This window comes from Ursus arctos, unplaced genomic scaffold (genome assembly GCF_023065955.2).
Source record: "Ursus arctos isolate Adak ecotype North America unplaced genomic scaffold, UrsArc2.0 scaffold_12, whole genome shotgun sequence".
Classification (NCBI taxonomy): domain Eukaryota; kingdom Metazoa; phylum Chordata; class Mammalia; order Carnivora; family Ursidae; genus Ursus; species Ursus arctos.
Genome location: NW_026622786.1, coordinates 45,092,714 through 45,119,907, shown reverse-complemented (window position 1 = coordinate 45,119,907; position 27,194 = coordinate 45,092,714). Strand labels below are relative to the sequence as shown.

The following is a 27,194-nucleotide window of genomic DNA, read 5'->3' as shown; positions in this document are numbered from 1 at the left end:
ACTTTAAGATTTGGAGTTTTGAATCCTAGCGGTGCTAGACATAAACGCGGGACAGCTGGGCGCCAGGCATGCTGATGGCCCTCGCTTTTCCGTGAGGGCTTCCTGAACAGCTGGTGGTGTGAGAGACCCTGTCGGGAGGAGAGAGTGGGATGTTGCCGTTTTACCCCCACTGCCAACACGCCAGGCAGCAAAGAACAACACATCGGCCCCTAGTGGAGGTGGAAGCTACTTTCATCAAACCCCAACTCCCCTGTTCTTGGCAAGTTTTTTGTTTTGTTTTGTTTTGTTTTTTACTAGGGCAGGACTGAGTCAGCACAGTGGGGCCTCTCCCAGAGAATAGCAACTCAGGCAGCATACCACATGCTCCAAGTGTACCGATTATACAGTGTCTCACAGCATTCCCTTCAGTTCTGCTGGAAATAAGACTAGGCTGTATTTTTTTTTTTTTTTCTCTTATTTTTTCCCCCTTTGGAATCAGACTTACAGTTTTTTTGTTTGTTAGTTTGTTTTTTCATTTCCTTTCTCTCTCTCTCTTTTTTGATCATCTTCTTTTTTTTTTTTCTTTTCTTTTTCTTATTTTTTTCCCTTTTTTTTCCTTTGGAATCTGGCTTATAGTTTTTTTGATTGTCTGTTTTCTTTTCATTCCTTTTCATTGTCTCTTATTTTAGAATGAGGCTTTTTTTTCTTTTTCTTTCTTCCCTTTCTTTCTTTCTTTCTTTCTTTCTTTCTTTCTTTCTTTCCAGGCTTTTTTCAACAAACTAATCAAAACACACCTAGCTAAAGGTCAAAACAGTCCCCACTGCAAGCAAAGAAGACATCTGCAAAGGACAGCCAGTGGGAAATATCAGCCAAAACACAATAGTAGAGTGCACGCAACATACACCAGAAACACTTCCCAAAGTGCCAGGCCCTGGAGAGACTATGACCTCTTTTTACTATATCATTACTCTGAGGTACAGGAAACAAAGAAGCTTTCATAACACACAAAAGATAGAAACTTAGCCAAAATGACAAAATTCTACCCAAAAGAAAGGTCAGGAAGATACCACAGCCAGGGACTTGCTCAAAGCAGATATAAGCAATATATCTGAACCAGAATTTAGATCAACAGTTATAAGACTACTAGCTGGTCTTTAAAAAATCATAGAAGACACCAGAGAACACTTGCTGCAGAGGTAAAAGACCTAAAAACTGGTCATGCTGAAATGAAAAATGCTATAGCTGAGATGAAGAACAGACTAGATATAATCACTAGGAGGACGGAAGAAGCAGAGGAGAGGACAGGTGATATAGAAGATAAAATTATGGAAAATAATGAAGCTGAAAAGAAGAGGGAAAGAAAACTATTAGATCACCAAGGTAGACTTAGGGAACTCAGTGATTCCATAAAACAAAATAATATCTGTATCATAGGAGTCCCAGAAGAAGAAGAGTGGGAAAAAGGGGCAGAAAGTTTATTTGATCCAATTATAGCTGAGAACTTCCCTAATCTGGGGAAGGAAACAGGCATTCAAGTCTAAGAGGCACAGTGAATTCCCCTCAAGATCAACAAAAACAGATCAACACCACAACATATTATAGCAAAACTGGCAAAATATACGATACAGAGAATCCTGAAAGCAGCTTGGGAGAAAAGATCCTTAACCTACAAGGGTAGACATATAAGCTAGGAGCAGCACTATCCACAGAGACCTGGCAGACCAGAAAGGATTGGCATGATATACTCAACTACTAAAGTGGGAAAAATATGCAGCCAAGAATAATTTATCCAGCAAGGCTGTCATTCAGAATAGAAGGAGAGATAAAAAGTTTCCAAGACAAACAAAAATTAAAGGAGTTTGTAAACACTAAACCAGCTCTGTAAGAAATATTAAAGGGGATCCTTTGAGCAGAAAGAGAAACCAAAAGTAACAAAGAATAGAAAGCAACAGAGACAATCTATAGGAACAGCAACTTTACAGTTAATACAGTGGCACTAAGTTCATATCTTTCCGTAATTGCTCTGAATGTAAATGGGCTAAATGCTCCAACAAAAGACAGGATATCAGAATGAATAAAAAAAAAAAAAAAAACAAGACCCACTGATATGCTGCTTACAAGAGACTCATTTTATACCCAAAGACCTCAGATTGAAAGTGAGGGGGTGGAGAACCATCTCTCATGATAATGAACATTAAAAAAAATGCTGGAGTAGCCATCCTTATGTCAGACAAACTAGATTTTAAACCAAAGACTAATGAGAGATAAAGAAGGACACTATATCATAATAAAAAGATCTATCTAATAAGAAGATCTAACAACTGTAAATATTTATGCCCCTAACTTAGGAGGAGCCAAATATACATAAATCAATTAATAACAAACCTAAAGAAACTCATTGATAACAATACAATAGTAGTAGAGAACTTTAACGCCCCACTCGTAGCAATGGACAGATCATCTAAGTAGAAGATTAACAAGGAAACAAAGGCTTTGAATGGCGCACGAGACCAGATGGACTTAACAGATATATTCAGAATATTTAAGCAGCAGAATACACATTCTTTTTGAGTGAACATGGAACATTCTCCAGTATAGATCATGTACTGGGTCACAAATCAGGACTCAACCAGGTGTTAAAAAGATTGAGAGTATACCATGCATATTTTCAGACCACAGTGCTATGAAATGAAGTCAACCACAAGAAAAAATTTGGAAAGGCCACAAATGCATGGAGATTAAAGAACATCCTACTAAAGAATGAACGGGGGATGCCTGGGTGGCTCAGTCAGTTAACTGTCTGCCTTTGGCTCAGGTCATGATCTTAGGGTCCTGGGATCCAGCCCTGCATGGGGATCCCTGCTCAGTGGGGAGCTTAAAACTTCTCCCTCTCTGTCTGCCACACCCCCTGCTTATGCTCTCTCACTCTCTTGTCTACCACTCTTTCTCTCAAATAAATAAAATGTTTAAAAAAAGAAAAAAGAATGAATGGGTCAACCAGGAAATTAAAGAATAAAAAAAAAAATACATGGAAGCAAATGAAAATGAAAACACAACAGTTCAAAATCTTTGGGATACAGAAAAGGTGATGTTAAGAGGGAAGTATATAGCAATACAGGCCTTGCTCAAGAAGCAAGAAAAGTCTGAAATACACAAACTAACCTTACACCTAAAGGGCTGGAAAAAACAGCAAATGGGGAAGCCTATATCTAGCAAGAGAGGGGAAACAATAAAGATCAGAGCAGAAATCAATGATATAAAAAACAAACAGTAGAATGGATCAGTGAAACTAGGAGCTGGTTCATTAAAGAATTAAGATTGATAAACCCCTAGCCAGGCTTATCAAAAAGAAAAGGCAAAGGAACCAAATAAATAAAATCATGAATGAAAGAGGAGAGATCACACCCAATACCGAAGAAATACAAACAATTATAAGAACATATTATGAGCAATTATATGCAAACAATTTAGGCACTCTGGAAGAAATGGTTAAATTCCTAGAAACATATAAACTACCAAAATGGAAATAAGAAGAAATAGAAAGTCTGAACAGACCTATAACAAGCAAATAGATCGAATCAGTAGTTGAAGATCTCTCAACAAACAAGAGTCCAGCATCGGATGGCTTTCCAGGAGAATTCTACTAGACATTTAAAGAAGAATTAATACTTATTCTTCTGAAACTGTTCCAAAAAATAGAAATGGAAGGAAAACTTCCAAACTCATTCTATGAGGCCAGCATTACCTTGATTCCAAGTTAGGCAAAGACCCCACTAACAATCAGAATTACAAACCAATATCCTTGATGAACATGGATGCAAAAATTCTCAACAAGATACTAGCTAACTGGATCCAACAGTACATTAAAAGGATTATTCACCATGAACAAGTAGGATTTAATCCTGAGCTGCAAGGATGGTTCAATATACACAAATCAATCAATGTGATACACCACATTAATAAAAGAAAGGATAAGAACCATATAATCCTCTCAATAGATGCAGAAAAAGCATTTGACAAAATACAGCATCCTTTCTTGATAAAAACCCTCAACAAAGTAGGGACAGAGGGAGCATACCTCAACATCCTAAAGACCATACATGAAGGACCCATAGCTAATATTATCCTCAATGGGGAAAAATTGAGAGCTTTTCCCTTAAAGTCAGGAAAACAACAAGGGTGTCCATTCTCACCACTGTTGTTCAACATAGTACTAGAAGTCCTCTCCTCAGCAATCAGAGAACAAAAAAGAAAAGGCATCCAAATCAGCAAAGTAGAACTCATATTTTCACTCTTCTCAGACATGATACTCTATTGGGAAAACCCGAAAGACTCCAACAAAAAATTGCTGAAACTGATACAGGAATTCAGCAAAGTTGCAGGATATAAAATCAACACATAGAAATCCTTTGCATTTCTATACACCAACAATGAAGCAGCAGAAGGAGAAATCAAAGAATCGATCCCATTTTACTATTGCACCAAAAACCATAAGATACCTAGGAATAATCCTAACCAAAGACATAAAAGATCTGTACACTGAAAACTATAGAACACTTACGAGAGAAATTGAGGAAGACACAAAGAAATGGGAAGATACTCCATGCTCATGGATCGGAAGAACAAATATTCTTAAAATGTCCATACCACCCAAAGCAATCTACATATTCAGTGCAATCCCTATTAAAATAACACCAGCATTTTTCACAGAGCTAGAACAAAGAATTCTAAAATTTGTATGGAACTAGAAAAGACTGCAAATAACCAAAGTAATGTTGAAGAAGAAAACCAAATCTGGAGGCATCACAATTCTGGACTTCAGCTGTATTATACAGCTGCAATCATCAAGACAGCACAAAAACAGACACATTGATCAATGAAACAGAATAGAGAACCAGAAATTGGCTCTCAACTCTGGTCAACTAATCTTTGACATAGCAGGAAAGAATATCCAGTGGGGAAAAGACAGTGTCTTCAACAAATGGTGTTGGGAAAACTGGACAGCCACATACAGAAGAATGAAAATGGACCACTTTCTTACACCATCCACAAAAATAAATTCAAAGTGGATGAAAGACTTAAATATAAGGCAGGAATCCATCAAAATCCTAGAGGAGAACACAGGCAGCAAGCTCTTTGATCTTGGCCACAGCAACTTCTTGCTAGACACATCTCCGGAGGCAAGGGAAACAAAACCAAAAATGAGCTATTGGGACTTAAGCAGGGGAAAAGCTTCTGCACAGCAAAGGAAACAGTCATCAAAACTATAAAGCAGCCAAACAGAATGGGACAAGATATTTGCAAATGGCATATCAAATAAAGAGCTAGTATCCAAAATCTATAAAGAACTTACCAAACTCAACACCCAAAAAATAAAAAAATCAACTCAGGAAATGAGCAGAAGACATGAACAGACATTTCTCCAAAGAATACATACAAATGGCTAACAGATACATGAAAAAAATGCTCAACAACACTTATCATCAAGAAATACAAATCAAAACCACTATGGGTTACCACCTCACACCAGTCAAAATGGCTAATATTAACAACTTAGGAAACAATAGATGTTGGTGAGGATGCAGAGAAAGGGGAACGCTCCGACACTGTGGGAATGCAACTGGTGCAGCCACTCTGGAAAACAGTATGGAGGTTCCTCAAAAAGTTAAAAATAGAGCTGCCCAGCAATTGTACTACTAGTTATTTATCCAAAGGATACAAAAATAGTGATTTGAAGGGGCAGATGCAGCCCAATGTTTATAACAACACTATCCACAATATCCAAAATATGGAAAGAGCCCAGGTGTCCATCAACTGATGAATGGATATGTTACTCAGCCATAAAAAAGAATGAAATCTTGCCATTTGCAATGACATGGGGAACTAGAATGTATTATGCTAAGCAAAATGCCAGAGAAACAAATACCAAATGATTTCATTCATATGTGGAATTTAAGAAACAAAACAGATGAACATAGGGGAGGGGAAGGAAAATAAAATAAGATTAAAACAGAGAGGGAGACAATAAGAGACTCTTAACTATAGAGAACAAACTGAGGATTGCTGGTGGGGAGGTTGGTGGGGGACTGGGGTAATTGGGTGATGGGCATTAAGAAGGGCACTTGATGTAATGAGACCTGAGTGTTATAGGCAACTGATGAATCACAGAATTCTACTCCTGAAATTAATAATACACTATATGTTAACTAACTTGATGTTAAATTTAAAAAAAAAGAATTTACAATCAGCCATTTGAAACCTAAATTATCAATTTGGGAAACTAGATCATCTAAAACAAATCCTTTTCTTCTTTCTACCTTCTTGGTCTTTCCCTAAATTTCAGCAAATGAGTTAATTTAAAAAATGCATCTACCTATCAGAATATTTTGGACGGTAGTATGTTATTTTTGGCCAAGTGTTCAAATGTTACATTTTAATTAGTTTCCAATTGTGGTCATGGCAGATATTTTCTTGAAAGGATGAGGTCATGAGAAAGAAGTTTAATTGGATCACAAAACTGCATACTTTTCTGTATAAAAGGTAAAGGCTAAGAAAAGAGTTCATTATGCTACAAGAACGAAAGTAACCTTTGGGTACAGAACTACCGTTTTTAATGATTAAGGACAGGATTTACTGTTAGAAATATATTCATAATAGAGACTTCATTTTAATTAGGAATTTGATCCATACCTCAGCAAGCATTATGAACTCATTAGGATATGTTAAGTTACAGTATGGCATGGCAGGTGATGAAAATGTAAGGGAAAATTAAAAAATAAATTGAGCTTAGGGTATTAGAATACATAAGTGAGGTTCAATTGACAGTGAATTTGACATACACAGTTCCTTTAGAAGAGGCAAAAGAAGAGAATATGAAATATCTCTCCTAGGAATGATTGCATTAAAATCTTGAATATTTTAATTACATGTTTCAAAACAGAAACATTTGACTAGAAGTTAATCGGAAGTGAGAATTAGGATTCAAATATAGCCCCAAAGTAACTCTCATTTAAAAAATTACATTCCAGTTATTAAAGTTAAGATAAAATTGTACTATTAAAATTGCACTTGACTGCCAAATATTGTGGGAGCCTATTCGCAGTTGATTCATTTTGTTGGCATTAATAGAAGTTGCATCAGTTCAAGGAGGGTATAATTCAAGAGAAGAACAAAAACAACAGGCAACAGCTTAGTTTTGAGCAAGGACCTCTTTAGGACTGTATGCAGAGTCACGTATGAATAGTCAAGACTATGTTAAGATTCAGTGAGTTAAGAGTTGATTTTTGAACAAAAAGTCGCTAATATAATTCATGCTTTCAATTTTACTTATGTAAACAACAGTTATTCATTTGAGTTATTCTTAAATAAAGAATAAACTTTAGCATCTTATATTTTCTGTTTATTCAGTGCTTACTTTCTTTGCAAAGATGATTGGGGCATTAGCGATCAGGACTAATGCTGAGGTCAGTTGCAGAGTTCTATCCAGCATGCATTTTTCCAGGACTGATGCACTTAAAGGATCCAGGACATAGTGAGTAGTTTGAGAGAACATGGTAAGGTGATTATTAAGAACAGAGGTGGAGCACACAGTTGGTGTTTAGTAGGTGTTGTGCCAGACTGATTGAATGCATCATCAAAGTTAGATCATGGAATAAGAAAGCATTTGAATCTATCGTCTCAGAAAATCTTTCAGTGCAACTTTTTCTCCCTCTTTGGATTTTTAAGATCCCCCCTTTTTTCCTTCTTTGTTATTTTAACCATCTCCAGTATTGAAAATAGCCTTCCTATTGACATGATGCCCCTGGACTTACATCACAAATTTGGGATTCTAGTAGTTGCTCTGAATCACTGACAGGTGCCAGGTGTCACAACCGCCAACTTGGTAGTCTTTTTAAAAGCATGTGAAGACAAGGTCAGACATTTTCTAGGAGCCTGAATGAGAGTCACCATGAGCATAAAATACTTACATCTATAAAATTGTCAAAATCAGGAAATTTTACAGGTTGTCAAATGTGAGAGATTGAAGAAGGTCAAACTTGATTTGAAAACTGTGCTAAAATTCTCCCAAGGTTTAGACTTATCCAGGGGAAGTTGTACATTCAGTAACTTGTTAGGAATAGTCATAACAATAAAATAACCATCTATTGATAACATATGTGCTAGGTACTACAGTAAGCCCTAGCCTCATGTATTCTTCACAACAATACAATCTCTATGTATTATTTTAATCATTTCATAACTGAAGAAATTACAGCTTGAAGAGTTTTAATAACTTGTCCAAATTGGAGGGAGGGGGGAAACTACTTAAAAGACAGCAGGATAGGATTTCAATCCTGGTGTAAATACAAGGACCAAGCTTTTAAGGATTACCTACACTGCTGAAATGATTTTCCACTTTTAAAACATCAAAACATGATAGGTATTGCTGTATAACATTAGAGATACACATTGAAAAACTAATTTTCTCAAGGATTTATTGCTACAGAGGAGCTCCCAAGTCTTTTCTTCTTTCAGCGTTTGCCATTAAGTTCATTATAGTTAGCTCAAAAGGTACTTCCTTCCCTGTTCTTCTTTTAGGCTGAAGGTTATATATTTCTTTACATTCACAGAAGGCTTCCCTTTCCTTCCCCACCCAATACTTTGTTTTCTGTCTTTTGATCTTATTGTGTGTTTTCATTCCTGGATAATGGAAGGACAAGGAAAGAAAAGCCAATGCAGCCCAGAGTTTCTAAATCATTGTCAATCAACATCTTCAATGGCTAGTCACAGTTTTCTTTCCCTTTTTATTTATGGACACTGATTTCCTACAAACTTTAAGAGAAAAATCCCATCCACGTAGCTTTAAAAGCAGAATTCAGCTCTTAAAAAAACCTGTACTATTTGAAATCATAACCACAGAGAAGACCTCTGTGAATGCCCTTGTAAGTCTGGGCTGCTGAGTGCACTTTGTTTAGTACTACCTATTAAGTTTAATTTCTGCAAGACATCTATAATACAATTGGCTTTAAGAGTTTAGAAGCCTGGCTCAGGCAAAGGCCACACATTTCCAAGAACCATGTTATTTTGTGAAGTTACTGCATGTACCATAAAATAGGTATACCATTTACAATTAGGTTCATTTTAGATAGACATTTAAAACAGTGGTACTTTCATCAGAAATATTTTTTTGGCATCATTCATTGAACTGGGGGAAAGTGCAGATAGGAGTGAGCTAAAGTCTTAGCTATTTTTCCCAAAATCCTTGTCTCCTTGCTCTATTATATTATTAACATTTGTAAAGATGACTCTGAGTTTATTATACTTCTACATATAGCATTCCAAAGCAAGTTGAGGTATATTTCTCAATATGAATAAGCATGTCTGTGGACTTTGCAGCTGAGAAGTTGAACATGCAAAGCAAGAAGGTTATGAGGATGGGGTAGTTCTAGAATATTCTATGAAAACAAACCACTGGGCTTGCCATTGCCAATTAAAGTTTTCACTGAGATCCTTCAATGTCTCTAGATTTAGAGGTTTTCTCTTTTTAGCAGCACCCTGGAAATAGCATCTTTTCTTTTCTATTTTATATATTCCAATAGCTTTTGAAGCGCTTAACTGGGTGCCTTGATGATAATGTCCTGAATTTATACCTTTCAAGTGTAAGTACTTTACAAATGATATGGAAGGCTCACTCACCAAAGACCATGCTATCTCACTAAAAGTTGCTGGAGATTTAAATAGCCAGGAAGCAGCTTGAAATTGACCTGGGAAGCCAAGGATCTGATCTCATTTCCACTGAAAAATGCCCTGGGAGTAACAACTGACTTCAAGAGGTCAAGAATTTTAGCTTTACATTCCTTTTCCAAGACTACCTTTGGCTCTCTAGGGCCCTCCTGGGGCAATGGTCTTTGTTCAGACAAAGGCAAGGATTTTATTAATTGAATCACTAACACTACTTCTCTCCAGGGATTGTATCATAGTACCAGATCAGAGTTTAGAACTTCTTTATCTGTGAAATCTGACCCAGTCAGAGTACAAGGAAACTTTGCTTCAGGCAGAATTTGTAAAACATCCAGATTATATTCCTCTCTCCAATCTCTTATCAAATGCTACTTTTTTTTTCTTTTTTGGAGGGCATTTCTTGACTTTCTCCATAAATATAATGTGAAATTTTGAATGTGAATGAATTTACTTTCAAATGTCTGTTTCCTATTTCTATTATCCATAAATTTTAATTTATAAAGTTTCCTTGAAAAGGAAATCGTACATAGAACACTAAACTGCATAACAGTCCTTAACTTAAACTCGGTCTCTCAAACTTTCGTATTATTTTCTCTCGACGTTAAGTATTCTTTGTTTGGCTGTATATTCAAAATTCTTTTTCTAGATACAACAAAATCCTAGAGAAGATATACTTCTGAATTTATAGTAACAGGATTCCCTTTCATAATTTTTCAAGTGAAAAATAATAAACTAAAAGGTGAAATTTTTGATCCTATGAAAAAATTTTTTTCAGCTCTGATGATGCCTTCAGTAAAGTCAACTTAAATTACCGCACAGAAAATGGGCTGTCTCTACTTCATCTATGCTGCATTTGTGGAGGTGAGTGCTTGAAACTATACTTTACAAACTAGTTATATGTGTATACAGTCAATGATCTGAGCTGCTTAATAGTCTACAAGAGAATTCTATTCATGCTCAATTTTCGTTTTTGCTTTGTCCCTACAACCCTGATAACCTTCAGTTGAAGCAGTAACTACTAGGCAGATGTTCCATTTGATTTAGCTCTGAATTTAAGTTTCATGGTGTTCCTACCCTGAACTAAGTCACTTAATTTGCTTGGAAATTTAATCAAAAATTTTTTTGTTTCAGTATTGGCCATACCAGTCAGGGATTAAGTTAAATTCAGAAGCACTTAAAGCATTCCCTAAAATATCGTCATGCAATTGCTTTACAATCTTCAGTAAAATATGTGTAAGGTAAGACAAATGCCAAAGATAAAAATCTCATAGTGAAGATTGATCAAAGTGAAGATTTAGAGTTTAATTTGGCCTGTATTTTGTTTGGTTTTGTTCATTAATGTATCCCAAGTACTGGCATATAGTAGATTCTTAACAAATTTATTAAATTAATGAATGATTAATATTTACTTTGTTAATACAAACTAGTTTTCCTTGAACTCAGGTTTTAAATAAAAAACACTAATGCAGAAATATCAGCTCTAATCATATTCCGTAAGCATTCCTCCCAGAACAAACTAAACAGACTCTACTTAACAGATCTTTCTCCGAAATTTAAACACGCTTTCCCAACCTTAGTTATTCCGTCCAGATTCCTCTGACCTAAATAAGCTCTACTGCTAATCCGGTACAACTAGATTTTTATCTACGGTGTTTCACTGTTTATTAAAATGGATTTTCATGTTTTTATGTTTTAAAACCAACTGATGATGAGAGTACTACAGAAAAAATGTAACATAAATGCATTAAAATAAACAGCACTGATACAAAGTTCTATAAGTGTAATAGAAATGTTCACTACTAAGGAAGGCTGTCAGTTAATAGAAAACTTTACAAACGGCCTGCAGAAGAGCAGTCTGACATTTTTTAAGAAAGATTTTATTTATTTATTTATTTATTTATTTATTTATTTATTTGAGAGAGAGAGAGAGAAAGCAAGAGTGCCAGAGAATTGGTGGGGGAGGGATTAGCAAACTCCGCGCTAAGCACAGAGCCCAGGGCCGGAGATCCCAAGACCCTGAGATCATGACCTGAGCCAAAACCAAGAGTCAGACGACCCTCAACCGCTTAACCACCTGAGCCACCTGAACCACCCAGGTGCCACATGTCTGACATTTTCATACATCAATGTGAATTTATTATTAGGTCAAAGAGAGATTTTAAAGTCACTTGGTCTACCCCCACAACAATTTAACCTTTTTTCACTTTTCTCTTTAAGGCAACAAGTCACATATTAGAACCCTTATGTTAAAAGGGCTTCGTCCATCTCGACTAACAAGAAATGGATTTACAGCCTTACACTTGGCAGTTTACAAGGTATAATATTTTTGTTCCCATAATACTGTATTACAGCTAAGGATGATGTGTATCTTCAGACTGCTGCTGCCCTTCTTCCTCTTCCTCCTTCTCCTCTTCTTCTTTGTGTGTGGGGGGTGGGGGTGGGGGTTGGGGTGGCAAATTGGTAATCATGAAGAACATGCAGAGTGACCAGAGCATTACATTGCTAGGTGAAGCCCTTTCTCTATATTGACCTGGTAACATCTATATACCAGACACATACTCTTTGTAATGCTTTCCATGTTTAGCTCATTTAAGTCCTACAAGAAACCTGTAAGTGAATACTATTATTGTCCCCAAGACTACATGGTTAGTTAACGGGTTAGTTAGGTTTTAGGAACTGGTCATCTGCTCCCCTTGCCAGAGCTTCTCACCAGGAGACCAAATTGCCTCTGTGCAAAAGAAGATGAGATTGACTTTCATGATAAAAGAAGCACATTGAAGCTACATTACTCTTTCTGCACATTTTCCTTAATTAAAAATTTCTCTAGAGGTACCTTGTTTAAGCATCTGACTTGATTTTGGCTCAGGTCATAATCTCAGGATGGTGAGATCAGGCCCTGTGTTGGGCTCTGTGCTGGGTGTGGAGTCTACGTAAGATTCTCTGTCTCCCTCTCCCTTGGCCCCTCCCCCCACCAATCCACACGTGGGCACTCATGCACATTCTCTCTCAAATAAATAAATAAAATCTTGTAAAAAAAATACCTCTAAAGTTCCCTGTAGTTTCCTTCTTTTATTTTTCCTACTTTTTCTTCAGTTTATTTCCTTGCATCAGTCCATTTCCCAACTAATCTCAGTACCTGATCAGAAAGTAAATATAAAAGTGGATTAGAAAAACCGGGATAGTCAGTATTGGGATATAACTTAGTGAGATGCATAATAGGATTTATTTTATAGAAAAGGAAACTGAAGGTTAAAGTTAGATATCTAATAAATGTCAGAATAGTGATTGGAATCAAGTGCAGTTGGCTCATACTCTCAGACTCTCATTTTTATATTGCATATTTTGTTCTTTTCTCAATTTCATGTGAATCTGTGACATTTTTATTTCAGTTTTTTATGTGCAGTTGTTGGGGCCGGGGGGACAGCTTTTGCTCATATCAGGATCACTTTGCACTATATTCCCTCCCCCAACCTTTAGAGTTTATCACAGTGGGGAAAGAGAGTCATATTTTCCCATATTTCAGATTCACATATTCCTGTGATTCATAGTGCAAATGCTCTAATACTAGTCCTTTTTTGCACCCAGCCAATGCCTAGTCTTTTTTTTTTTTTTTTTTTTTTTTCTGGGAGAAAGCGTCAGTTATGTGCTAACTTGTTTTTAATACCTCCTAAATATCCTGTGAAACTGGAATTGAGGCTGAGTTCAGGATGTGGGAAACAGTGTCTGATGCTGGCTTTTCTGCTGAGTAGCAGGAGGTGAAAGTAGAAGAGCTCCAACAAATAAGAAGTGAGTGATGTATAGTTAAGGCAGTATGCGAAACCATGAATTCGGAAGCTGACTGGAGATTCCCTTCTATATTAGTGTGTTTTCCCAACACTTAGTATGACACAACCATAGCATTGCATTCTGAATGATTTAGAGCTACAATCTTTACAGGATTTCTTCTACTTCTGTTTATCAAAACTAAATTTCCATGTTTATAATTCCCTTTGCTCTATTTCTTCTGTTTTCATATATTTTACAGAAGGATATATGGACTAGCTTTTTTTTTTTTTTTAGCAAGTTTAAACAAATATAGAGTCTTAGGATGCAAGGAAGGCAAAAATTTTGAAAAGGCTGTAACAGAGTGCATGATTACTTATTCCTTAACAAAGGCAAAAACAAATTTATAATTTCCTTTAAAACACAGAAATAATATAAAGTAGCCATTCATACTACCATTGCATTAAATCTAGTTCTAATCATCCGTTCCCTGACCTGCCTAAGAAAAAGAAAACCCATTTACATAATCAGTGTACATTGATCAAAATCAGAAAATTTAACATTGATGCAATACTATTATCTAATCTATAGTCCAAATTCAAATTTGGTTAGTTATCCTATTAGTGTCATTTATAAAAAGCTGTTTATTTCTTTCTTGTTTAGGATTGATTCCAGAATCATTCATTTTTAGTATTCTTGTCTCTGAATCTCCTTTTATCTGAAAGAAATTTTCTTGTCTTTATTTCCTTTTCTTTCCTTTCCTTTCTTGATTTTAATATTTTGGTGCCCACAGAACAGTTACTTATACACACTTATTTGGAGTTTTATAAATATTGCAAGTGAACTTTATTTTTTCTTACCACTCACAAAATGAAATAATTTGGTTTTCACATCTTTTTATTGGTCACATCAACAGCTCATTTAATCATATACCCTGGCATGCTGGGCCCAACTCAGGGCTGGGTAGTTTTTACCAGCAGGGCAATTCTGCTTTCATTAATAATAATGGAGCAGGTGTTTTGTTTTTTAATTCCATGTGGTTGGTTAGCACTCCTCTTACTTGTTTAGTTTGTTTTTGCTTTGTTTTTGTTTAGTTTTTTTTTATAGAGGCTAGATTTATTGAGGTATAATTTATGCACAATAAAACTCACAATTTTAAGTGGACAATTTGATGACTTTTAAAAATGTATATAGTCATATACTATCATCACAGTCATGATATAGGACTTTTCTGTCATATAAAAAAGTTCCTTCATTCCCTTTTGTAGTCAGTTCCCCCCTCTATACCCCTGACCTCTGGAAACCACTATGTGTTTTCTATCAATATGATTTTTCCCTTTCTAGAATTTACCTAAATGCAATCCACTCAGTATGTTTTCTTTTATATATGGTTTCTATCACTTATCATAACACTATTGTTGTGTGTTCAGTAATTATTTAATTGAGGATCTATATTCCTTTCTGTAGATATAGTACCATTTGTTTAACAATTTACCTTTTATGGACATATGGGTTGTTTCCATATTTTGACTGTTAAAAATAAAGCTGCTATTAATATTCATATACAAATCTTTGTTTGAACATTTGTTTTTATTTCTCTTGGGTAATATGTAGGAATGGAATTGATGGGTCATATCATAAGTGCATGTTTATTTTATAAGAAAATGCCAAACCCTTTACCAAATTGGCTACATCATCTTCCATTTCCATCAACAATGTATTTGTTTCTAGTGGTTATGTTATACACTCTTGCCAACACTTGTTAATATTTGTTATTTTAGCCTTTCTTTTGGGTGTATATTAGTATTTCATAATTAATTTGCATTTCTCTACTGACTAATGAAGTTGAATAGATTTTCATGTGCATATTTGTCACTATTTTTTTGCTGTAGTGTCTATTCAAATCTTTATCCCATTTTTAAATGTGATTTATTGTTTTCTTGAATTATAAGAAAAGATCTTTATGTATTTGAATATGGGTCCTTTGTTGGATATACATTTTGCAAAATTTTCCCCAGTCTGTGGCTAGTCTTTTCATTTTCTTAAGGTAAAACTTGTGTGCATTTTTTCTTAACTGGTTACTCTAGTGATTACACTGTGGATCTTCAATAAACACATGCACTGTCTATTAATATTGGCCTACTTCACTTTAAACGTAAGAACCTTCCATAGTATAGTTCCACTTTATCTTCATTCTTTATACTATTGTTGCCATATACATTATATCTATACATGTTATAAATTCCAATATGTTTTTAGAATTTTTGTGATAAACACTTCATGTCTTTTAAAGAAAATGTGAGAAAAATCTTTAATTTTCAACAGATTGGTTATAATAATCCTATGTATGATTTTCTCTGTGCAGTGCTTTTTAGAGTCCATTGAGCTTCTTAAATCTGTATGTATATGCTTTCATCAAGTTCAGAGATTTTGATCATTATTTTTTCAAGTATGTATGTTAGAATGTTTGGTAATCTTCCACAGGTTACTGAGTCTCTGTTCATTTTCTTTTTTCTCTCTGTTCTTAAAATTTGATTATTTCTGGGGCGCCTGGGTGGCGCAGTCATTAGGCGTCTGCCTTCGGCTCAGGGCGTGATCCCGGCATTCTGGGATCGAGCCCCACATCGGGCTCCTCCGCTGGGAGCCTGCTTCTTCCTCTCCCACTCCCCCTGCTTGTGTTCCCTCTCTCGCTGGCTGTCTGTCTGACACATAAATAAATAAAATCTTTAAAAAAATTTTTTGATTATTTCTAATTACTTGAATTCAAGTTCAAAAACAATGTCTCTGCCATCTCCCATCTGATGAAAATCTGCTAAGAATTATTCATTTGAGATACTACACTTTTCAGTTCCAGGATTTCCTTTGATATTAAAATATAATTTCAATTTCTCTTCTATGATTACCCATATATTCATTTTTCCATATTTTCCTTTAAATTCTTGAAGCTATCATTAATGGCTGTTCTAAATGCCTTATCTGTTGTTTCTAACATCTGGATTACCTCAGTGTTTATTTCTATTGAATGTTTTTTCTCTTGACTGCATATTACATATTCCAGTTTCTTCACATATTTATTAATTTTTTATTGCATGTTAGACATTATGTATTATTTGTTACAGTAAATCATCATGTTATCTTCCTTTAAAGGGTGTCGCGTTTTGTTTTATTTTGTTTTGTTTTGTTTTGTTTTTGGAAAGCAGTTACATTTCACCTAGTCAATCTTGATTTGATTTTTAGTTAGGGTGGGTCTCTTTGCGTTTCAAACTTAGCCTAATGGCATACCTCTTACTCCAGGATGTGGTCCTTACTCCTGAATATGGTTTTTACTCCTAAGGTGTGGATTTTTGATATCTTACCTGAATGCCCAAGTCACTTAGTAAAGTCTCCATTCTGACTTCTGGAACTCCAAAATTTCCTGTTACTACATGACCTCTTCCATCACTACCATTCACTTTTCAGCCATAAATTGGTGATCTTATCTACTACAGAGTCTTTTGCTGTTTCTATGCAGCCCAACTAAAAAATCCATAGTGAATCTCAGTACAGATATTTGCAGTCCTCTCTTTGTGCAGCTTCTTCTTCTGCTCAGTTACCCTGCTTGACAAATTACAGTCGTTTTATAATTCCAGAAATTTAATCTGGATTGTCAACTCATTATGATTGCCCTTTCACTTTCTCTTCTGTAACAAAGAAATATCTCACGCAGAAAGTCAGACTGATCATGGAATATTGTGGAGGCTTATTTTGTGTCTTTCCCTTCTTCCAAAGATCACAGATTTTTGTTCATCTTCTCAGTGACTTAGAACAGTTGTGTCATATATGTATTTGACTTGTCAGTAGGGAAAATCTGTACAAGTTATCCACTCTTGCCCCCATCTATTTTTAGATTACTTCCAAAATGATCTGCATAAGGCACAAATCTATAATGTCAATGTTCTGTTTGAAAATTACTGTTGTTGTCCATTACCTGCATAATAAATTCAAGCTCCTAAGTAGGAGATTCAAAATCCCTTAATTCACAATTTTGCTGGAATCACTTTTCAGAATTTCCTACAGTCTCTGCTCTCCCAACTCTAATGGTTTTCAAATTTAATATGCATAAGAATTATATGGTAATTGCATGTTTAAAATGGATATTTCTCTCTATATCTCACTTCAATCAAATTTGGTACATATAGACTATGCTGGCAATCTAAAATTTTAACAAAAAGCCTAGGCAATTTTGATATAAGTGGTCTAAGGCTAAATGATAAGGATCACTGTTCAAGTCTTGCAACTCAAATTGTGGTAAGAAGACCAGCAGCACCTGCCTCAAATGACAGATTTTTAGAAATGCAGAACCTCATTCCCTATCCCACCCCTAACCAACCAGAATGTGGTTTTGGTTTTTGGTTTTTGGTTTTTTTAATCCCAGCCAACAGGTTTACAGACCAAAGTTTGAAAAGCACTGTTGTAGATTACTTAATTCTTTAAGACAAGCATTTTTCATACTCCAGTGTTTTTATTCTTATTATTTCTTCTGCTTAAATATATTTTTATTTCTTTTCCTAATAGGAGATTATTTCATATTTGAAACCAAGATAAATTGAGTTTCCTTGAGCTTTCTTGAATTCCCAAGCAGATTTTATTGTATTTTCTTTTGGGCTTCAATTATAAGTTCACGTTGTTTTATATTACAGCACTCATAATTATTTATTTGGATATTTCATATGTTGTTCTGTGAACATTTAGCATTAAGAGTAAGTCTTTTTCTTTAATTCCTCAGTGTATAAGGACCTATAAAATACCCTTGATAAATATTCTTGAGAAATTAATGAGTATCCAAACATTAGCACAAACAATACTTGATATTGATTGATATAACATACCTTAATAAAGACTGTCAGCTTAGAAGCTAAACTATTTGCTTCTCCATATCTCAGTTCTGAGACTTACTAGCTATGTATCTTTAAACAAATTACTCTCTCCTTCAGTCTCTGAAATGGAGGAAATAGAATTACATATTTCATTGGGTGGTTTATAGCTTTAAAAAGGACAAACCATATGCAGTACTTAGCAAAATACCTAGCACATAGTAAGTACTCAATAAAAGTTAACTATCATTGTTGAACTTTCATTTCAAACAAACATTTATTGAACACCTTATGTTCATCCATTTAATAAAAAAAATTTTTTTTTTAGAGAAAGAGAGCACACACATACACACACACACCAGCCCATGAGCAGGGGGTGGGGAACAGGGAGAGGGAGAGAAAGAATCCCAAGCAGACTCCATGCGGAGCACAGAGCCCAACATGGGACTTATCCCACAACCCTGAGATCACGACCTGAGGTAAAACCAAGAGTCAGAAGCTTAACTGACCGAACCACCCAGGCACCCCTAATGTTCAGCCATTTTATACAGAAAAACAAACAAAAGATTGTGTCTTCTGGATAATTACATTCTAAAGAGATGAGAATATGTAATCCTAAAAACATCAAAGTAGTGAAGTCTATGCTTAGATCAATAGATTCCAATTTTTTTATCATATGCCATATAAAATTAGCTCCCCAAATGCATATATTTGTTCATAAATTATAATTATGAACAAAATTATCAATAAATAGTTCTAGGCAAAAATACAATCTCTGGCAGACAGTTAAAATTTGTGGGCATAAATCCATATTTCATATATCCTTTTTGATAATATCAAAATATTTTCACAAATTTGTTTTCAAATATGATTAGATTGTCATTAATTTTACCTGGAAATTTGGCTTACAAAAAGCTCAGATTACTAGAAAGAAAACTGCCAGCATGCCAGCCCTGTCATTTTCCTTCTCTTCTTATAATAGTAATATACATTTCCTCTGTGATTTTTTCCACAGGAATTTTTTAAAGATAATCTGCCAATATTTTTAGAGATAAATTCAGTTAAAATTAGATATTAAAATCTATAAATCCCCTAAATTAACTCACATCAGCTATAATGCATCCTTATGTACTAAATGCTAAAGAAAAAAAGTGAGAAGCACTGTCAACTTCTCTCCATTTGGAATTACAAGTATTTATTTATCATACTTTGGGTATTGTATGTGACACATAATTAACTGATACATGAACTGAGACCACCAATACAAATTTTCATGTTAAATATTAGTAAAATTTAATTATTTTTTATAAATAAAGATAAATAAAATTTCTGATATTTTCTTTTTGCACCTTAATTAATTTTCTTACAAGATACCTGTCATATTGGCATTTCACTTTGGGGCATACTTCTTTAAATGGTATCTAAATTGTGCTCCTAAAATGAAACATAAGACTTTGGGGAAAAATTTGAGATTTGCATAGTTTCAAAGATCTTGAGTAAGAATGTTAATGAACAAAAACATATCTGACTGTCTAATTAACCTCAAACATACCCTTCCTTCAATACACAGGCAAACCACTTGAAATTTCTCCTGTGAATGAAAAATAACATTTGATTAGTCAACTTTTTTTTAAGCATTTCATATGATAAAAGCAGGTGTTGAATGGTCATTTACTCCATCCTACAGATTTCTAGCAAGATCTCATTCCAATCGTTCACAAGAAGTCATTTATTTATTACAAAGGGAAAGAGAATGGAAGGGGGGAAACTTTAACTCAACCTATGTCTTTTGCCTCACCTAGACCTAGGTTCTTATTACCACACAACCATGCCTAACAGAAAGCTCTGTTTTCTGTTCATGGCGATCCATACCCTGGAAACTGTTGTATCTTTTTTTCTGATGTTTTTTCTTATTAGCATGTGTATTTGATTGCAAAATTGGTATTTATTTCAACTATCCTAAAATCCAGATCACAAAGCATGTGTTTTGTAGTTTCTGTATCCTTTACTTACATAGATTTTCTCTGCCTCGGCACTATTGATATTTTGGATTGGATTATTCCTTGTTGTAGGGGCTATCCTGTGCATTGTAAGATATTTAGCAGCATTCCTGGCCTCTAGTCTCTAGATGCTGGTAGCCACTTCTCCCATCCCCAGTGTAACACCAAAAATGTCTGCAGACATTACCCCTTGGGGAGAAAATCACCCTCTGCTGAAAACCATTAATTTAGAGGACAAAGTTAATTGATATTTTTTAAAAATCCAAGTTATCTTTTTACTTGAATAAATAAAGTTTCCTGATTAAAGAGAGCATTTTCTCCAGATGGGAATTTGTCAAGATAATAATAACAAATTATGGGAAAAAGAAACAAAATTCACACACACACACACACACACACACAAAGAATCTTACTTTTTTTTTCTTTTTGCGTACTTAATTAAATCCTCCAGTTAATTGCAACTTTTAAACACTGCTTAAAATTTTTAATTTAAGGAACCAGAAAACATTTATACCCACAAATTAGAGCAAAATTAAGATTCATTTTTTTATACTTCTATTTCTTCTTAGTAAACCACTATTTCATAATCTCTAAATTAACATGTTCTCAGTAAAAACTGTATAGGATATAAATTGAAGACACTAACTTATCCTTCAATTCTTATATTACCACTGTTTCTTGGAGAACCTTCCCTGACCCCTCCCAAGTCTGGATTAGGTGCCCCTCCAAGGTACTCTCTTAAACAACCTGTATACCATATCATACTGTGAATAATTCTCTTTCATTACTTGATCACTTCTCTACATCTTCCTCTAGATGAAGGGTCACAATCTTAAGTACATGTAGAAATGATGCAGGTAACATAAGTGAATTAAGGTGTTAGATAATATGGCAAAGTTAAATAGGAGTTAACACTTGGACTCAGTGTTTCTGAGATATAAGACATTGTGGAGACTGTGACAAATTAGAGAATTTATGCTCCACTTAAAGGAAGCAGTCAGCATTCAGCTCCAGCTGATCATTGCCATGTAGGAAGGAAAGCCCAGTATTGCCCCAAATTTCAGAGAATCAGAAATTATGAGGTTTCCTGATATTTAATTTCTATTAATTCAAATTTTTTAAAAGATTTTATTTATTTATTCGACAGAGATAGAGACAGCCAGCGAGAGAGGGAACACAAGCAGGGGGAGTGGGAGAGGAAGAAGCAGGCTCATAGTGGAGGAGCCTGATGTGGGGCTCAATCCCATAACGCCAGGATCACGCCCTGAGCCGAAGGCAGACGCTTAACCGCTGTGCCACCCAGGCGCCCCTATTAATTCAAATTTTAAATTGTAAGTATTATGCAAGCCAAAACATATACATAGTTTCCCTCTTGTGACCTGTTTGTAATCTCTGGTAGAATTATGAGCACCACCAAGGCAGAGACTGGATCTAAATTGCTCATCATCTTAATCTAAGTGCATAGAACAATTCCTGGTGTATATTTATCAATAAATACATGTTACATAAGTAAATGAATGAAGTTATAATTCTATGTTGAATAATTCTATTATTCAAAAGAAGGAGAATCATGTTGACATTGGACAAAATATGTTCTATTTTGGCCATTAGATGTGGAAATTAGAAAAGTGTCAGGTAACTCCTTAAGGGATGTTTTAGTGAATTTGTGGGAATAGAGAGTGTAAAAATGGATTAAAAAAATGGAGTTGGGAAAATGTAGGCAATGAATAAAGATGGGGTGGTATCTTCAGGAGAGATAGGATCACAGAAAGATTTCTACAGTAGCACGTTTCTCGATCTTTTTAAAGTTTTGCTCCTTTGGATAAACATAAACATTCACTATCTGTTTACATGTGTTTTTTTTTAATTTTAAAATAAATAAAATATAAATTATAATTTTAAAAATTATAATACTCAATTTGCTTTTTCAAACAGCACGTATTTGCATTCTTCCAAACTCCCAGAGATTCTGATTAGCTCCTCCGTATTAAATCAACAGTATATTATTGAAAGAGAGAACAAGGATATTCAAAGGCCAATTGGAAACAGCCCACAGGACATGATTATGGAACACTAGGAAACAGAAGAGGAAGGGTCAGCAGCGTTGATGAGAAAAAAAGAGGTCAAAAGCAAATTTAGAGGCCTTACCCTGAGTACAGGTACTCAATCTAAGAGTGTGTTCCTTCTCTTTTCTCTTTCCTTTTTTTCAAAATTTCAAGCAAAGTCAAGTATTCCTATCACACCAGAACCTTTGATAAGTGATATCTTTTGTGGAGGTAAATTCAGAATTATTTCAACAAGAGGCATGTAGGTGTGAACTTTCATGAGCAGTTATTTTTATACTGATTAATGGATTCTTTCATCGAGATATCTATGATGTATGAGGCAGCTGTAGTCCATTAAACTTTAATGCCTAGAACTAAATATATTTCATACTGAAGCTCTGTATAGTCCCTTGCCCTAAAAGAAACCTTAATATTCTTTGAAGACTACAAAACTGCTTTTTTACTTTTTTCCTTACTAGCACAAACAGGCTGTAATAATTGCTGGGATGGATAAATTGGGTTGTAGAGAAAAGATACTTAAGTAAGCACATTAAAATATTTACATATATACCCCTGTTTTCACATCCAGAAACCCAGTCTTCTTTCCAAACCAAGTTCAGGTCTTCCTTGCAGCTTGATGTGACATTTCAGGGAATATTAGAATATTAGAGTTAGATAGGGTATTACAGAAAACAAATTAGCCCAACTCTGACATCTTGCAGGTAAAGATATTGAGGTAGCTCATGATTATACATATTTGGGGATAGAGTGGACTAAGATGTAAGGTGAATGTTCTTATAGATCAGTCTTGGGGGTGAGACATTTAATATTAATATATGAATTTATACTTACAAGAATCTTGAGTTTACAAACATTCCCACATACATTATACACTTTCATCTTGTTACAACCCTATAAGATGGATACAGCAGGTCTTAGATTCCCTTTTTACAGGTGAAGAACACATAGTCAGGGCTTATACATGAAAGGTAAAAAAAATTGAGAGTAGAATATTGGTTGGGGGTGGAGGGTAACATGTTGTATTGAGAAAAGCGTAAGGCTTAAAATCAGAAGATCTAAGTTCAAATTCCAGTTTAGCTTTGATTTAAATATACACTAAGGAAACCTATTTTATGATATGTTATGCCAGTTGAGTTCTTGAAAAGTAGGCTCTGAAAGGGATTTTGGAGTACAGGAGATTTATTTGGGATTGTCACCTGTGAAAGGCAAAGGAAGGTAGTAGAATTAGTCTGGGGAAGCTCTCAGACCACAATGCAGACTTACTAAAATCTTTGCCAGCCCAATGGGAGCTCCAGAGCAAAAATTGCCTATTAGTGGAGTAAAGCTTGAGTGGCAATGGCTAAGTCTTTTTACCACCAGATTTCTCAGTCAATGACTGGGGGCTACCTTGAAAAGCTCTAAACTCTACTGCTGCAGTGGATCCTGAGAGAGCTAGCTAAGGGAGGCTGCCAGCTAACCACACTCCCAACACACTCTTCCTGAAGGGAGATCTGAGTAGCATAACTCTACATCTGCCTCACAATGGGAAATACTCACTATTTTATATTAAATGAAAAAGGGAGATTATTTATCTCTATATGTAGTATAGCTCAATTGTGTACATAATAATAAAAATTATGTATCAAGCATTATGCAAAATGCATTACGTTATTTGATTTAATCCTCACAACAACTCTATGAGATTGTTACTATTATGATCTCCATTGTACAGAAAAAAAAAAAAAACCCACAACTTAAGAAGTTAGGGAACGTGTCCCAAATGTAGGAAGTGGCCATAGTGTGCAAACTCAAGTTTACTTTGCTGTGCTAGACTGTGCTCTATCTAGTTTCACGAAGGTCTATACCTAGGAAAAAGAATGGAAGGAAATAAACGCATAAATGGTAATAGTGATTATTTGGTAGTACTACAGGTTATAAATTGTTATTTATTCCTTTTATTTTCTACATTTTCTACTATGACATGTTCTAGTTGTCTGTTGAAACATAACAAATTACCCCAAACTTAGTCCTCTACTACAACTGTCATTTTATTATGTTTAGGGATTCTTGGTTCAGAAATTCAGACAAGACACAGCAGGGATGGCTTGATTCTGCTCGACTGTATTTAGGGCCTCAGCTGAGAAGACATAAATGACTGGGGGACTTTATCAACCAGGGAATTAGAATCTCCTGGAGACTTCACATTCCTGGTGCCTGGGCTGGGATGACTGACTGTAAGTCTGGCTGTAGCTGGGTCATTTGACTGGAAAGCTTGTACATGATGTGTAGCTTCTTCGTGTGGCCTGGGATTCCTCATAGCCTGGCTGCCTCATTATTCAGACTTCTTACATGGTAGCTAATAGCTTCAAGAATAAATTTTTCAGAAAATGACCTAGTCTTAGAGGAAACATAGTTTACTTCTACCACACTCTTTTGATCAGAACCCACCTGGATTCAAGGGGAAAGGCCACAAATTTCACATCTATATGGGAAGATTACAAATTAGTGCCTTGTATTAAAACCTCCAGAGGGCGTATTTCTATAATCAGAAGAAAGTAAATTTTAGACATTAAAAATTCCCAGTTTAGTTTTTATTCTGAAATAGAATTAGCAAAAAAACCCAACAAATAAGCGAGTGTGTGTGTGTGTGTGTGTGTGTGTGTGTATTTAATTTATGTGATTTGGTGGTAGAGAATCTAAGCTTTCTGACACTAATGGTTACTTATCTTGGCTTTAGTGCTAACAATAGGCAAGATATTAGATGCTGTTACAATTTTATGCATAGTACAAAATTGGAGTTGCTAACATTACAAAAAGATTTTACCCACCTACATAAATCTTTAGAGGTCTATTGTGTCCTTAGATTCTATTTTTTCAAGGATTTGTTGGACAGATTTTTTTGTCCAAGCCTTATTGTACTACATATGGATTTTCTATTGTTTAAAAATAAATATCATACAGGGGCTCCTGGGTGGCACAGTTGGTTAAGCATAGGACTCTTGGTTTTGGCTCAGGTCCTGATCTCAGGGTCATGGAATCGAGCCCCACCTCTGGCTCTGTGCTGAGCACAGAGTTTGCTTAAGACTCTCTCTTCCTCTACTTCTGCCTCTCCCCACCAACTCTCTCTCTCATAAATAAATAAATCTTTAATATTAATTAATTAATTAATATTATACACATTAATGCATAACAGGGACTTATTTACACCACACTTTAGAATGCTTCTGTGTATTCCATTGAATACTCATGATGTAAATTTGGTTAGACAATGCATACAGGAAAACCTATCAGTTCTCCAGAAGACTATTCCCTATCCAACCTTTAAGGGTCATTCTTTTAAAAAATTTACCCTTAGATACTTGTTATATATCATAGAGTGCAAGCAATTAATAAGATTAGCTTTATCATATTTAAAATTTACCTATGTTATTATTTTATATAAATTTTTTTGCTTGTTTTTTTCTGGGAGGTGTGTACCATATTGTTGACTTTAAAAACTATTCCATTAGAACACAATGCTTCTGTAGAGGAGGGGAAAAATATTTGGGACTCATCAGTTAAATGCAACAAAATAGAGCAAAAGTACATCCTCTCTTTGATAATTCGAACTAAGGAAAGATCAGCTAAAGCACCATGGATCCTCAAATGTGAAGCATGGACTTTGGAGTCCAACACACCCAAATTTATATCTAGCTCCAACACTTACAAACTACTTAAGGTTCTACAAGTACTTTAAATTCTTTGGGTCTGACTGTTATCAGCCATAATAAGGATAATAGTATGTTTCTCATAGGTAAGTTGTGAAGCTTGAAGAGATGATGTCAATAAAACATTTTACATGGTATTTACCCCATAGTAAGCAATTTTTAAGTAGCAATGATTGTTTTGTTACATTCTCTTTAGCATGGCTTAGGAAGCTAAAAGTTCTATCTTTATAGTTTTTAGTAAAAAAAAAGATCAGGGGGCGCCTGGGTGGCACAGCGGTTGAGCGTCTGCCTTTGGCTCAGGGCGTGATCCCAGCATCATGGGATCGAGCCCCACATCAGGCTCTTCCGCTATGAGCCTGCCTCTTCCTCTCCCACTCCCCCTGCTTGTGTTCCCTCTCTCGCTGGCTGTCTCTATCTCTGTCGAATAAATAAATAAAAATCTTTAAAAAAAAAAAAAAGATCAGATCAATCAGAGGTCAACGTGAGAAATCTTACCAACATATGAAAGGATAATTTAGTACTTCAAACCCACCTCAACGTTTGACTATTCTGAAGAAATTGTGACTTTCTCTTATATTCCACAAATTTTGGCTAAATAAGAAACATATAAAGATAGTTAAGAAAAGGATGAATATGCATTTACTAGAATCTGCCTGATAAATATTTCATATATTCCATTATTTTACATGTAATTATTTTAATATAGCCTAGTACAGTGCTTGTCATAAGATAGATATTCATTAATAGATATTTGTCAAATTAGAATATCCATCTTTCTATGGATTTGTACAAGTTCTTCATATATTAAATATACAAACCACTTCTCAGTTTTATATATTGTGAATATTTCTCCAATTTGTCATTATCTTACTGTATTTTTTAATACTTTTGTTTGCTAAAGTTTATCATCTTTTCCTTCTATTTTAAAAAGACATATGAGAGACTATGGACTCTGAAAAACAAACTGAGGGCTTCAGAGGGGAGGTGGGTGGGAGAATGGGATAGGCTGGTGACAGGTAGTAAGGAGGGCACGTATTGCATGGTGCACTGGGTGTTATACGCAACTAATGAATCATCGAACTTTACATAAAAAACTAGGGATGTACTGTATGGTGACTAACATAATAT

General features: G+C 35.0%; 1 protein-coding gene across 3 annotated transcripts in view; it reads left to right on the top strand.

The window, feature by feature from the left end:
- Nucleotides 1-27,194, top strand: part of TNNI3K (TNNI3 interacting kinase) — a 308,994-nt gene that overhangs the window by 39,843 nt on the left and 241,957 nt on the right. The window contains exons 8-9 of one of the 3 annotated variants that reach the window (XM_044383733.2): nt 10,475-10,560; nt 11,917-12,014. In XM_044383733.2, the coding sequence (XP_044239668.1) occupies nt 10,475-10,560; nt 11,917-12,014 (184 nt within the window). Of the gene's footprint in view, nt 1-10,474; nt 10,561-10,849; nt 10,938-11,916; nt 12,015-20,963; nt 21,646-22,249; nt 22,474-27,194 lie in introns of those variants that run through there. The other 2 variants (XM_057310556.1, XM_057310557.1) reach the window with 2 other exon arrangements.